The 16,031-nt window shown below is 39.9% G+C and overlaps 1 protein-coding gene across 1 annotated transcript in view; it reads right to left on the bottom strand.

Moving 5' to 3' along the window:
* The window catches only part of ISM1 (isthmin 1), an 87,390-nt gene that overhangs the window by 30,578 nt on the left and 40,781 nt on the right, over positions 1-16,031 (bottom strand). The window contains exon 2 of the mRNA XM_077485910.1: positions 2,722-2,943. Within this exon, the coding sequence (XP_077342036.1) occupies positions 2,722-2,943 (222 nt within the window). The remainder of the gene's footprint in view (positions 1-2,721; positions 2,944-16,031) is intronic.

The following is a 16,031-nucleotide window of genomic DNA, read 5'->3' as shown; positions in this document are numbered from 1 at the left end:
AGCCAATTGGAGGAAAGGAACACCCCCCCCCCCCCCCCCACACACAGCAGAAGAACTATGTTCTGAATAGACAAGCTGTGTGCTGAGCCCTTTCACCCGATTAAAAAAAGGAGACCTTGTGCAGTCCCAAAACATTGGTCATTTGTTACAGCCCTATGAAAAAAGTAATCACCACATTTATGCAATATATTTCAGCAAACATTTTACTATTAAATTTATTGTAGGACAGTGCCATTCATCTTTGTCAAGACATTTTCTTTACTTTAATGTTTTCAGTAAAAAAAATAAAAGTTTGAAGATTTTTATGGGTGACCTTGAATATACAAACAGCAAATGCATCTTGCTTCACTGGTTCCCAGCAGGTACTGTATAGCCTTGCTGGCTCTGTATACATTTCCAAGGACTGGATAGTGCAGATAAAACAACTCTAAATGGTGATAAATTAAAAATTCTAATTGAGCTTGCATATAAGCAACTCGATTAATGCGTATCACCAGAAAACAGCTCATCCAGGGACTTTGCATTCCTCTGGATAAGCTTTTTTTTTTTTTTTTTACTACTCCTTGATCAAGTAACTTGATGCAAGTTCAGTTTTAATGTCCCTTTTTTTTTACCCCAAGTTCATCCAATATACATAGACATTCATACTAGTAAGTAGGAAAAAAAAAAAAAAGGGCAGATTTTGGTCACTTCCCGTTTCAAACAAAGTAGGTGACCTAGTTGAGACAAGCAGCATTCAAAAAAGCTATGTGGGCATTGCCAGGTTTTAACAAACAAAAAAAAATGCCTTTTGTAATGCTTTGTTGGGTTCAACATGAAAAAGATGTATTTTTATCTGCTTAGAATCCCAGTATGATCGTCAATTAATATGTTAACTAAATATTAAATGGATGCACCCTGAAAATTATTATTAAAAAACAACAAATATGTATGTGTGTGTATATATATATATATATATATATATATATATATATATATTTTATTTATTTTTATTTTTTTTCATATTCTTTTTCTATATGGTTGGTTTTAAAAAATGTGTTAGTCTGCGGTTTAATATTTATTTTCCACCAAACGGGTTGAGAATGTTTGCATTTTATTCATTTTCTCATTAACATATGAGAGTATTGTGGAATGTTTATAGTTCAATAATTATGCCAAGAGTCAGAAGAGATTATGAACAACAGATAAATCACACCTCCGTCTCCTTTCATGTTCAGTTTCAGTAGCAGACATTTGGCAATCCACTGCTGGGTGACAGAGAATGATTACTACTGATCTTTTCATGTCCTAGAGGTCAGACATAAAACAGGGAACATCCTGGGTACTTTACAACCTTGACTTGTCATGTTTCTTAGTTCAGAGTCTAAAAGCTGCAGGAGAAGGGAGAAGGTATATGGAGGCTTTGCTAAAAAAGCAAAAGAAGCCATGTAACAGATGTGAAAGGATTTGCTTTTACACAGGCATACATTTAACATTTATCAGGCCTTCCCTTCTTTCTGAGGCAAAACCTGTCTACAGAACTCAGAGGCTCAAGCTGAAAATTAATTTGTGCGCATGTTTAATCAGATTAGAGACTCATCACATTGAGGACTATAGACCTGGATATTTCGTACAGAAATGAGAAACAGGGCATCTTCAATTTATAGACTTGCTTAGACACCAAGGTCCTGGGATTTCAAAATACTTATATTCAATATTGTTTGGAATGGAAAAAAAAAAAAAAAAAAAAGAGAGACTCATACCCACGTTTTCATATAACTGGAATTGTTAGTTTCTCCAAACGTGAATTTATAGATACATTATGGGGATGCTCACATATATTTGACTTCTTGCATCAAGCAAGTTCCCCTTCTAGAACTGGAAGTTTCTAACTCTTGGATTTTGTTTATTTTGAAGTCTACATGAGGAGAAATGGTCTCATTATATTAGAGCTGTTCTTCAAGAAGTACTTTTCCATGCCTGTGAGCCATAGTTTTGAGATGAACCCTAGACTGTCTACACTCACGTTCTGGAAGAAATTTGTTAATCAAATAATTCCTTATCAAAACATAATCAAGAACAGGAAATGTCAAAACAAATGTTAGAAAGCATGGAAGTATGCTGAGAATCTACCAGCACCTTAGATCCATTTCCAGGTAACCTATACAAACAGATCATTTTAGATGAACCCCCTTATGCATGCGGTTATGAGATATGAATAGTATGTGGACCGTGTGATCTGGCAATGTCTTGTGTTGAACAGTTGTCTAGACTTGTATAACTGTTCCCCCTGCTGGATTTTGACATCAATAAATTTAGCCTGATGACACCCGGGTGATGCTTCCACTAGCAACAAATTGCCAGTGGCAGGATTGTCAAAAAGGCTGCTTGTGTGTCCCTATGGAAATGGTCTCAGCTACAGAGGGAGCAACTGCATAGGGATGAAACAGGTAGCCTCTTAAGCCGACCATTGATTTTCTTTTCCGCAACCACGGCTTGCAGGAAAGAAAGTTGGCCAAGATTTGTTCCATCTATGGCTGACTTTAGCCATCCTGCCCTTGTCAATCACCAACGGTATAGTTGATTGTGTGTCAAAACTCTATGTATGAAGAAGAAGAAAAAATAAAAAATAAATATATATATATATATATATATATATATATATATATATATATATATATATATATATATATATATATATATATATATATATATCACTAGGACAGTTTAAGAAAATTATACCTGAATGTTTGGATTCTGACCATTAATGTCTGCTTTGGAGAGGTCAGGAAAGTTTGGAAGATCCAGAAGGAAAGAGCCTGTTCCATCTCTTTGTAAAGGGGAGTGTCCATCGGTCATAAAACGATGTTTTGGGAGAGACCTGTGTGCTGCTTGGTCATCCAGATACTCTGGTCTTTCACCATGGGGAAATTGAAAGCTGCCATCAGAGAAGGCCTCGACATTCTAGAGAAAGTAAAAGGAAAAAAGGTCTTTAGAAACACTTTACAGTGTACACTTTAAATTTGCAGGAACATAAAATGCATCTCTTACAAATCTAAAAAAAAATAAAAAATCTACTTTCCAGTCAAACTTTGCTTTACAATGAAAAAAAAACATTTGCATTACAATAAATCGGGGAGAACTAGTCTACCAGCTGGTATTCTTATCTTTTAGCCCTTCTGAATATGGACGATGGCAAGAGAAAAAATTTCTGGGCGTTTTCCCACTCCTGGGAAACAGGTGCAATGTACAGCTTGGCCTACAATTGAATGGTTGTATGCAGCCAGAATTTGTAGCAACTATGCATGGCACCCAACCAGCTTCTAGCTTTCAGTTTCAAAGCATAACTGAACAAGCTGAAGATAGAAACTGATTGGTTAGTATGCACAACTGCTCCAGATTCTGTGTGCTCCAGTTTTAAGAAAATATCCAGAGTGGTTGGTATAGTGGAGATGCAGCTTGAAGTGGAGTGGTTGGGGCTGTCTGCAGTAATTAAAATTTAAACAAGCTTAACAATTGCGTGCTGACTGCCAGCTTCCCTTCAAAAAGCTGCTGTAAGGATTTTGCATTATTGGGCATTGCAGGGTGGCATGGTTCTGGGTTAATGGCAAAGCCTTCAGGCATGCCATGTGTTTACATGTCTGCAGAGCCAGTGCTACTGCTAGGCGAACTAGGCAGCCCCCTAGATTGCAGCCACAGCCGCTGGTTTCCCTATCCTCCGTCAGCTTACTAACACTTTGCTGGCTTACCCACACACTGCGCTGACATTCCGCATACCACTGCAGATTTTGGATGAGGTTAGCTATTAGAGGGAGGGCGGAAGTGTTGTGCTTGTGTTCCACCCTATATTACACGTGCGAGCCATGACAGATTACCTCATTACATTACTGTGCCTTCAGGACTGTGTTTATGTTGATGCTTGAAGACTGTTATACAGTCTCCACAATAACATTTTCCCACTAGATCCTTATATTGAGGGATTGGGGGTATGTATATGGCCATGAGGTATGGGGGGGTTGAGGGTCATATGATTTGTGAACCGTGTTTTGATTGGAGGATTGTGTTTGGGTCAGATCACCCTTCCTGTCTTGTGATTGAGGGAACTTTTTGGCACCAAATACGGACCAGTCATTTTGTTATTACATAGTTTGGTTTCCAATATCGCGTGATACTATATGTGTATGTGTAGCCGCCCATCTTCCCATTGGCTGTTGTGCTCAGTGACCTTTTTGGAGGAGGAGTGCCATTGGTACACATAGTTAGGACATACATATATATATATATATATATATATATATATATACACACACACACATATATATATATATATATACACACACACATATATATATATATATATATATATATATATATATATATATATATATATAGAGCTTGGCAATATGGAGAGAGGCTGTTTGATGCCCCAGTTGAAGTCCATTTTGGACGAAAAGCGTACAGCTGCTTTGTACGCTTCCCATATTGCTTTTAAATTTATGTGATCACTACTTTTAATTTTAATTTTATTTCTATTTGTATATTTGGCATTTTTTGCAAATAAAAGGCCATTTTGTACTTTCAGAATTACACCATTGGGAGTCTGTTTTTTATATGCTACTTGCCCTCTGGGCTTTGAGTGGCCGGAGAAACATACATCTCAAGTTACGGGGAGCCTGAGCTGTGGACTGTCGAATCTTCCAGATGAGTTCTGACGGCGAGAGCCTATACAGCTAGTCCCTTCCAAGCGATTATCGCTCCATGCCTTTAAGATATGGTGTCGCTGACATACAGGTCCACCAACTCTGGTAAGAGTATTTCGTCCTCCGATTGTTGTGGATGTCATTATTCCATCTAGGAGAAGCTGACCACTGATTCCCTTTCTCCAGGACTGTTTTCTGAGCCCTGGTGGCCCATCACTGTTAAGGAGGGACTTTTTGTGGATGTGTGTGTCACACTATTTGATTTCACTTTTTAGCGCTACATTTTCTCTTTATCACATTCGTATGTAGCCGTTATATATTAGTAATTTATTTCTTTTTTTTCTGGGCATACCCTGGCTGAGATAACAGACATAACAATCCTATAGATTTAAACTAATCTATATAAAAAACTATAACAAACTGCTTGTGTCGTCAAAATAGAGGTAGTAAGGGGAAGGAGAATGGAACCCGTACTTCAGGTGACCCTACAGGAAAAGATGCTGAGGTTGAGGATAACTCAACCAGGAGAACCTTCAGATAGTAGCAAGATTAGGTCTTCCCCGCTACAAGACTTTTAGCTGAAGTAAACATTTGAGGGGATCCAGAGCCTATTGTGTTGTGTTTGTGCTGATTCTAACCATACATGCCAGATTTTGTCAAACTTAGCTGGGCAGCTTCTGGTGAGATAGCGGTGGCGCTATACAAAGCAGCCTGAGTTGATTCATGATTTCCATGTATTCAAAGTAGGTACCTCAGTTTGTTTCCATTTTAGGAGTAGAGCCTTGCCCATATGTATGAAATGTATCAGAAGTTGGACTTCAAATCATATGTTTTTTAATATAATGGTATAATGCAAAAGTAGTTGGTCTTGCCTAGGGTGCAAAATAGTCTAGCACAGTCCCTGTATTTCTACTTGCAGTTTCCCAACAGAAGAACACACATGAGAGACATTGCTAAGGCTAAATGGGGAGCCTGGGATTAGCATTATTACCTTATCGTATGAAGCCAAAGAGGCAGAAGGAAAAAAAGGCACTAATAAATGTAATTACTATGACCTTCCTAAAAAGGAAAAAAAAAAAGTTGCAGTACTATATGTAGCAGTTAAAAGAAGCAAATTCTGTAACTGCACTTGTGGTTTTATACATACACTTAAAGCCTGGCTACAGATTTCCCCCAAACTGAACAGAGAAAGCGGTCTAATTAAAAACGAGTTGTAAAGCCTCAAGGTTTTTGTGAAGTATGTTTTTTAATTTTTTATTAGCCAATCATACTTACCTAGGTGGATTAAGCATTGTTCCGATGCTGCATCTGTTCCGCCACCTCTTCACTGAGAACTGAGCCAACGAACACCGCCAATGGCTCGGTTCTCTCACCTCCGAGCAGAGAGCTGCTGACTGTCAATCAGCTGCTCTGCTCCTCCACGCTCACTGGATCACTGAGCTGTGGAGGGATAGGGAGCGGCTGAGACTGCCATTAGTCCAGACACCTGGCAGATCCAGACTTCTGAAGTTGGGATGATGACACGGTGCCTGGAGTGATACTGGTGATGTCCGAGAGCAGATTTCAGACTGCTCTCTGCTGAAAACAGGTCACAGGAGAGAAAAACAAAATTACACTCCTGTGACCCAAAGGAGGAGAAGCCCAGCCAAGTGAGCTCAGGTTGGACTTTTCCTTTAATGCAATCTATGCATTAAAGGTGAAACTCTGCTGCAGCAGCCCCCCAGAGTCCCCCCTTTTTCTTATCTGAACTCAATCGTTCCAGCGATGAGAACAAGCCCAGCAGCTCTAGCTGCTCTCTCCAGTCCTCATTGGACAGATTGATAGCAGCAGGAGCCACTGGCTCCCACTGCTTTCAATCAAATTCAGTGACACAGGAACCTCTGCCAAACAAAAAAAAAAAAAAACAAACACACACACACACACACAATACTTTAAGCTACCAATAATATAATATAATGGAAAATCCTCCATTTGAGGAGGACTACGCCAGCTGTTATCCAGTGCCTTTGTAATTACCCCCATCTGTCCCCTAAATTGCTTCTGAATATTCTTTGAACAACTATATTCATGGTAAAAAAAAAAAAAAAAAAAAAAAAGCAAAACTTTGGGCTATGCCACTTAGCCAATCCAATGATTTGGGGTAAAAAAATTAATTATATCCCCCCACTTTCTGCACCTCAGTGTCTACAATAAAATTATCCATAAATCCAAAGTTCCAATCAGCCATTAATAAATGATTATGTTCTAAGATTCAAGAGCAGTTAAATTATGGGTGTATAAAATACTTTTCTATTAGGATAAATTCCTGTTTCCTTATTTTCCCCAATGGGAAACAATTTGAAGTCAGAGACTGACTTCACAAGTCTACAACCCAACCCATTTCCCGAATTTCCTAAAGCCTTTAAAGCTGCCAACAACCAAACTATCTTTGGGGGTATCAAATATTGAATATTTTTCAGATTGAGTTTCTCTGGGATGGGTTTTAGTAGTTCACGGTTCTGTTATTATTCAGCTTGTTCTCAGCTTTGGTGTACCCATTACAACACCTTCTACAATGATTACACGGAAACAGGGCTTATGTGTTATAATTTTATATATAAAAAAAAATTTATATTTATATATATATATATATATATATATATATATATATATATATATATATATATATATATATATATATATATATATATATATAAATTTCTCATCTCAGTAAGCAGACTCTTCCTTTGGAAGTTTTGGTTTCAGTAACTTTTTCTTGAATTAAGTTAAGAAAAACACAATTTCAATTGTGAGTCTTCCAGGCTCACAGAATGATCCCTCTGAATAAAGTAGTGGGTATACAAATATGGAACCCGTTTAACAATAGTGGCTTATGAATAGGTCATTGGTTTTTAGGACTTTCAAGCCTTTCTTTGAGGTTTACGATGCATTAAGGAAGAACAAAATAGGCTCCTATAAAATACAGTCTTCCTGCAGATATTTTTATTCTGTTGGCCCAATAAGAATGCATGCCATATGTGCTTGCCCTGTAAAGTAGTGCAAAAAGAGCAATGATTAGGTAAACAGTATAGTAACCTCTGGAAACTTTTCCTTCCTCCTTTTTTACTTCAAGTTTAAAAAGCAAGAGAAGGAAATGGATAAATAGTTTCCATGAATACCCAGAACACACAGGTAGCCCCTATCAAACACACAATATCCTCAACAGCACAAGATTTCGCACCAACCAGTCTTTACAGAACTGCAAGTTTGTTTTTGGTCTTTAAAAGACTCCATGTACATGACCCTTAAGCAACATACACACATATAGCCCCCCCCCCCCCCCCATTTTCATAATTTACTGACATTAAATCACAGAGGATTTAAAAGTAGTGTTAATAACTTAGGATGGCAAAGTCGGAATCTTAGGGCCCATTTACACTTACGCTTTGTGGCAAAGAGAATTAACATGCCTTGCCACACGGCAACGAACCTGTTCTATGTAAATGGCCTCCAATGAATTGTACAGTAGAACCCAATGAAATACATCACACCACCACATACACTGAGGCACTGCATTGTTGAATGGGTGTGTACTTTTCATCGATTAGGCTGGTCTGTCTTAATGCAAAAAATGTTTAACGCATGTGCAATAACACACTCCAATGGAAAACTGGAGTGTGAATAGGCGCTTCACCTTGATGCAATAGAAAATCTTTGGCTGGACTTGAAGACTCTTCACTCATGATCATTATACAACCTAAAAGGAACTGAAGCATTTTTTGCAAAGAGGTCTAAATATATGTGTTGGTGGGTTAGACAAGTTACCAGCACATTAAAGAGGAAGTAAAGGCAAAACTATTTTTTTTTTTTTTAAAAACACACCCTGTGAAGGCAAAGGCATAATGAGCTAGTATGCATAGCATACTAGCTCATTATGAATAACTTACCTGAGAACGAAGTCCCCGAAGCGGTCCTCCGGCTTCCTCTTCGACGCTGCCATGAATCCCGGAGCGAGTTCCAGGTCTTGCTGCTCCGGCGCTGTGATTCGCCGGAGTCGCAATGACGTCACTCCCATGCGCACAGGAGCCGACACTCAAGGCATATCGCCGCAATTTGCGGGCAGCCCAGTGCGCCTGCGCGCCGCTGTCTACGACGCATGCGCCGTAGACAGCGGTGGCTGTCTTCGGGTAAATATCTCCTAAACCGTATAGGTTTAGGAGATAATTTCTTGGACCTACAGGTAAGAATTAATATTTAAGTGGTTGCAGCACACAGAAACAGAGCTAAGGTTGTCAAACAGCTGGAGCTCCCTCCCCTGTCACCATTTTTCTCTTGGTGTCAGCAAACTTGTCAGAAGTGATTAAAGCAGAGGAATGCTCATAGCAGAGGAATTACACAGCAGACAGAAACTACACTTAGTGCTCTGGAGACAAGTATACACTAGAGCAGGGGTCTCCAAACTATGACCCTCCAGTTGTTCAGGAAATATAATTCCCATCATGCCTAGTCATGTCTGACTGTCAGAGTTTTACAATGCCTTATGGGATGTGTAGTTCTGCAACAGCTGGAGGGATGTAGTTTGGTGATCCCTGCACTAGAGGAATAGGTTTTATTCATATTTATGTTTAGTTTTTTTTTTTTTTATTAATCATCATCTTTTTAATTTTATTATTCCGTATGTTTTTTGGCTCTGCATAACTTCTGCATACTTTCAGCTATTAAAGCCATTCAACTTTTAAAATGTTCAGCTCTTTCAGCTGATGTGTGCTCTTAATTTTTTTTTCCTACTATTTACACTTTTTTTAAATATTAAGCTTTTTAACACTGAAGTCAATGAGAGCATGCTTAAAATCCGTAAAATCTTCCGCTGCCAAAAGTTTCAGCTCCTTCCTACTTTCACCTACAGATGCCAAACAAACTTTAAATATGCACACAATATTCAGCTATCTATATCTTTTCAGTTTGATATCTTTTACAGTTTTTGCGAAAAAGCTGTTTAAGTTAAGTGATCATTTCAGAAAATTTCATAAAAATTTAGGGTATCCAGGCTTTTGTTGTCAGTTTTGTTTCCATGGTTACCAACACTTCCTATACACAGTGATGAGCAGTGGGGGAAGAGCACAGACACATCATGTACCGATTTATAATAGAGGAATATGATGGGGCAGTTTTGATGCTATTCAGCATTCCCACGCATTTTCTCCAGGAAATACATTTTCTAGTTCGCTTTTTTATTTCTCATTATTTTAATTTTATTCCGTACGTTTTTTGGTTATGTGTAACTTCTGCATACTTTCAGCTATTAAAGCCATTCAACTTTTAAAATGCTCAGCCCTTTCAGATGATGGGACTTCATATTTTAAAAAGTATAAATAGTAGAAAAAAAAGTTGAAGCTTTTTAAACACTTTTTTAACATGGAAGTGAACGAAAGCATGGTTCTTATCTTTAAAATCTTCCTCCGCTCCCAAAAGTTTCAGCTCCTTCATACATTCACCTACAGACACCAAACAAACTTTTTTTCAGTTTGATATATTTTACAGTTTTTGTGAAAAAACTGTTTAAAGCGGGGTTCCACTGCCTACAACTTTTTTTTTTGGGACAATGACAAATATGTGATTAAAAATTCTAACTCACTTGTCCCAGTTTTTCAGGCTTTAGGATGCGTGTTCTCTGTAAAAATAAACTTTAAAATCTCCAGACTGTTGTCATCTTGCCTGTGGGCATGTGAAGCCCATAGGCATCCTCTTCTGGGATACTGTGCCGCTGATCGACCAGCATGAACCCCCATCGTATCCCCGTTCCCGTGCATGCGCAGTAACTTTAATTATGAGCACCATCAACAGCTCAGGATGCCATCACAATGGGCAGCGGCGTCGGAAGTCCCGCCCCACTGCGATGGCAATGGAGCATCCAAATCACACGATAACTCACACCAGGCCACCGCACAGACTCCTGGGAACAATCACAAAAGCTCCCAGGAGTCAGTGTGGATTGAGGAAATGATGTCTTAGCCGCACTATCCCCTCCCATATCTGCAGTCCCCACATCCAGGAAGTAGACAGACTGATCAGCATAACATAAGGTAAAGTTAAAAAAAAAAAAAAGGAAGGGGTCTGTTTTTAAATTGGTACATCTACATAATCATCATGAGCTATTGTGTTAAAATCGGGTGGAGCTCCACTTTAAGTTTAGTGATCATGTCAGGAAATTTCATTTTAAAGGCTTTTGTTGCCATGGTTACCAAAGCTGCTTATACACAGTGATAGGCGGTGGGGGAGAGCACAGACACACCATGTACTGATTTATAATAGAGGAATATGATGGGGCAATTCTGATGGGGCAGTTTTGATGGTGGCAATATGATGGGGCAGTTTTGATGTATAAAATTCTTCACATTTCCCAGCGAAACGCACAGCCAACTTTTAAATCGCTGACATGCCAACATTTTTAAGTTTTAACAACATATAATATAAAGATAAGTTCACAAAGGCCGTGTGTTTCTAACGGTGAAGTCGCTGTTTCCATAGCATGTACTGTTGTGGATTTATTAAGGCTTGTTTGAAGGATTCTCTCAAACTGTCTCTCACTCAGGCAGCTAGCAGATAGCAAAGAGATGTTTTTTCTTCCCCAGTGTGTTCAGGGGACAGGCAGCTAGCATATAGGGAGATGCTATTCAGAAATCCAACGTATTTTCTCCAGGAAATGCATTTTCTAGTTAATGTCTGAGGTTTAGAACCACTTTAAAGCCAGTGGGTTAGCTTAACAACCAGGCAACTAGCATTGTTAGAAAACAGTCATTAATTGCAGGCCCACATTTCTCAATTAAGTTTAAAGTGCACCTAAACCCCATTTTTTTTTGTGATAGAGTAAGGGTTAAAACCCATGTTGAACAGTTTGTTCTGCCATCTATATATAAGGGGGGACATTTTCCTTTACTTCCCATCACATGGGCACATTATGTCTGAGGAAAGCTCTCCAATGTAAGAAAAGTGAGTGGCAGTAGCCACATTGGAAGAATTTACCTCTATTCCGGTTCATGAGAACTCAATTTATACCTCAAATAATTTTGGGTTTTCCCCTCACTTTTAATACAGGGGGCAGTGGTCACCTGGAAAAACCAAGAGAATGCAGTATCTTTTTTGCCCCCTGTTCTACCGGGGAGCCCAGGACTGAAGTCGCCAGTCCCCCCCCCCCCTTGACTATAGAGATCTGATCAAACCGGTCTTGGATCAGGGCAGAGGAGAAATGTTGGCCCCAAATGTCTCAGCAAAGAGTACCAGTCACTACTCGTGCTATCACAAGGGATGTTGTTAATCCCTTGTGATAGCAATAAAGTTGGTCAAGATATATTTTTTTATACAGACCATGTAAATAAAAATAATTTTAAATAAATATAAGTGCCCCCACCCCCTATGCTCACACACAAAGGCAAATGCATAAGTAGCTCCTGACTGCATATGCAAATTGTGATTGCACCATACATGTGAGGTATTGTCACGAACGGCAGAGAGCAAGCAATCATTTTAGCACCAGAGCTCCTTTTTATCTCTAAGTTGGTAATCTGTAAAGGCTTTTGCAGTGTCTATGGAGATTTTTAAGTACCATAGTTTGTCGCCATGCTACAGGTGTACGCAATTTTAAAGTGTGACATGTTAGGTATCTATTGACTTGGCATAAAAATATCTTTTACTAAACAATTGGGTATGAGATTGTGAATTAGAATTTATTAAAGTGCATTCTCCCCCCCCCCCCAAAAAAAAAAAATTACATTTGAAAAATTACTGCACAAACCCTGTGTGACATAAAATATTGCAACACCCACCATTTTATTCTCTGGGGCCACAGCTTAATACATAATGTTTAGGGATTCCAAGTCATTGTGTAGCAAAAATAAATAAATAAATAATAAATAATCCTGATGTTTACACGTATGTGAGAAATGTCAGATTTGACAGCTAGTGGTTGAATGCGTTCTTTGGAATGTCAAAGTTCTGTACATTCAAGAATTTATTGGGATTACTTCAAAATTATATAAATCAGGTTTTTTTTTTTTAAGCTGTGTATGATTACATTACATTATATGAACCCTTTAACACAACTGGATTGGAACATGTATAGTCAACACTGCAGTAATATTGGCCTCTTTTTTGGCTCTGTTCCCTGAACCCTGACCTCAGGAGGTCACATATTTAACAGCCATAAACAATGTTCTTATGTGCCGATTGATGCCAAAATCTTTGTTTATTTTCCTCTTCTACAATGTCACAAGTTTAATCCTCGTTACTAAACTTTTAACCTCCCAACATTTAAAAAAAAAACTTCATACCACCTCATGCTGGGCAGCTGCAGGGGCATCTTGTAGGTGAGAAGACTAGACTGTAAAGTATATCACTGTGTTGCCACAAAAAACAAACAAGGTGCATGTCTAAAACAGTATATCAAGTTCTCAAACCAAGCATGGGTTAATGGCACTATGCTTTCTTTTCATTCCTCAAGGGCCCTAATCTCCTACTATGTCAATGTTCTATTGTTACAACATCAAAGGGTCCCTACTGTGAGACACACACGGTCAATGTAAAAAGGGTGAGCGGTGAATTTACTGCTTGACTTCATTCCCTTTAAATAGGACAGTCACAGTCATCAAACCCTAAAAAATAAAATAAAAAAAAGTCTACATATTGCAGCCTCTGGAGAGGCATTGAAAGTGGTATTTCAGTGCAGCAGAGGCAGTGTGTCAACTTACTACAGAAATTAAAGCGGAGTTCCACCCAAAAATGGCATTTGGCATGTACATTTTTTTATTTTTTTTGGGTGGGGGAGGAGTGAATACCCTCTTTAGAGGGATCCAGCTGCCACTTCCTCCCGGGGCACCGGAAGAAAGTTCCTCTCCCTCCTCCCGGCAATCATCTGGGACATATCACAGGTCTCAGAAGATTGCCCAGACATTCACAGTGTGCATGCGCAGTGCATGCCTGGCTGTGAAGCCACAGCCGGGCACCCACAGTGACAATGCCGGCGCCGCAGAGAGGGGGAGAAGAGCTGGGGTTCAATCTCATCTCCACCTCACCCAATCAGAAAATGCTTTACATTAACTGAGAAAATGCAAGGTTTTCTGTGAATGGAACTGGAACCGGAGGACAGCAATGATCAATGTAGTAGCAGGGACTACTACAGAGATCTTCTGCTTACACAGCGGTCTCACAGGTATGGTTTAATCATACTTATCAAAGCTGGAACAAAATGTAACTACTGTAGGTTTTAAAAGCTATAAAAAAAAGATCATACCTGGAATGCAGCTGTAAAATCACAAACTGAAGTGATATTAAACTTCTTAAAGGATTCTAGAAATTTCTCGCTTGCTATTATAAGGAGTTTGGGGGACTGGCTCCAACTCCAAATAAGGTTCAAAAGGCAAGCAGGTACATTTTAGAGTCAGGGACTACATTAACCTCTGAGCAGTGTTCAGTCTGCAAACAAACTGGATATCAGACTTCAGGAATGGAAATGCAGGAATGGAAAATAAGGGGGGGGGGGGGGGGGAAGAGTACAGAATATCTATTATTGGAAGATGGAGCCACACATGTAAACAGAGGTACGGTTCAGAAATCTACTAAACAAATTGATGCAAGTGGGTTTATTAATGGTTGGAATTCTTATTTATCAGCTTGTACAGTATGCTGTCCAAAACCTACAGAAAACAGGATATTTTCATATTTTCAGACAGGCTTCCTTAACTACAGGCGTAAGTAGACTGAGGCCCATTAAAGTGCATCTAAGGGGGCGTGGCCTGACGAGGAATGTGAACAGACCTGTTCCACAGAGCTCCAGCAGTTGATCCTGAAATTGATCATTCCCTTGCCACTTTTACTGCCTGGATTCTGCCGATATTGGTACCCGCTGATCCCCTGACCCTCCAGGACCTTCTGGCTGGCAGATAAATCAGCATCCTGTCCGCAGGAACCGAGGATACACTGTAGCTGTGGCCCCGCAGTAATTCAAGATGGCGCCTGGCATTCTCAGCCTCAGAGGATAACATGATGCACAGACAAAAAAAATGGAGCAGGGGGATGAGTCTAACAAACCCCCTAAGACCAAAGGAGCAACCCAGGGACATGTATTATGCACAAAAGCTAGCTGGTCCTGCTGAATCCTCTCAGGCTAAAGCTCAGCACACTGATCTCTCTCCAGAGCTTGCAGACAGGCTTGATAACACTCCTCTCATGGAGTCTGTACCTGATCCCATACATGGCTTGTTTGATATGCCCTTGAGAGGACAGCCCCCAGCCCACACTCAGTGAAATATTACATGCTGTATAAAGATGCACTGCTTCTGTGGATGATTTGAAGTAAAAGTTTGAGGGCTGAAGGAGACAGGGTCTCTCCTCCGCCAGGACATTCAGAAGATACTGTGCTGTGGAGGGCAGAGTAAGTGATATGGAAGACCAGATGCCCGCTCTAAACAGGAATGTGAGAATGGCTACACAGCAGGCCTTTCAGGCCCTCAATAAAACTGACGATATGGAGAACTGTCTTAGACGCAACAACATCCGCATTGTGGGTCGTCCAGAAAAAGTGGAGGGCAGGGACCCCACTGCACTCGTTGAAGGCTGGTTTCAAATAGGGTTTGGTAAGGAGGTTCTCTCACCAATCTACACAGCGGAACAGGCCCATAGGGTACCGCCATGCCCTCTTCCACCAGGCAACCCTCCCAGATCAATACTAGCCAGGTTCCTGAATTAGAGAGATCGGGAAGTTGTGCTGCAACTGGCCAGAGCAAAGGGTGTTGTAAAATATAATTGCACCAGAATATCATTCTACCCAGACTTCTCTGCAGAGGTGCAACAAGGATGGTCTAAATTTGCTGACGTCAAAAAGATCGCAAAGGCTACAGTTATCCTATGCAATGATGTTCCCCGCCAAGTGACTGCCAGAGGTCAGAATCATTTCTTTGAAAACGCATGCTGTCACGGACGTGAAGACGGTAAAAGGTCGATGCTCTGTTTGGAATTAATTTAAGGCATAAAGGGTACCTAACTACCTATACAGTTTTGATTTTGTACAATATTCACCCACAGCGAGTGAAAATTACTTTTTCTTCTTTAATGGTTACTACATCGAACAGACGTACATGTGCAATGTCAACGTGTACATTGCCTGCTGTCATAGTTTACATGGAGGGTTTAAGTGCCCCGTTGGCACAAGGAGAGATGTTGCTGATCAAGCCCTACATTGTTTGGGAGGTCCCAGCTCTGCCCAATCGGCATTAACTGGGCCACAGGCTGTGAACCACTCTAGTATAAGCCAGTCAGTTTGCTTTGCTGCACACGATGAAATACTTCCTATTCAAGATACCTTTCCAAAGTGCAATCCAC

The sequence above is a fragment of the Lithobates pipiens genome, unplaced genomic scaffold (genome assembly GCF_037356315.1).
Source record: "Lithobates pipiens isolate NorthernLeopardFrog02 unplaced genomic scaffold, aLitPip1_a1.2 Scaffold_18, whole genome shotgun sequence".
Lineage (NCBI taxonomy): Eukaryota > Metazoa > Chordata > Amphibia > Anura > Ranidae > Lithobates > Lithobates pipiens.
The sequence above is the reverse complement of the archived record's forward strand: the minus strand, read 5'-3'. Positions and strand labels throughout refer to the sequence as shown.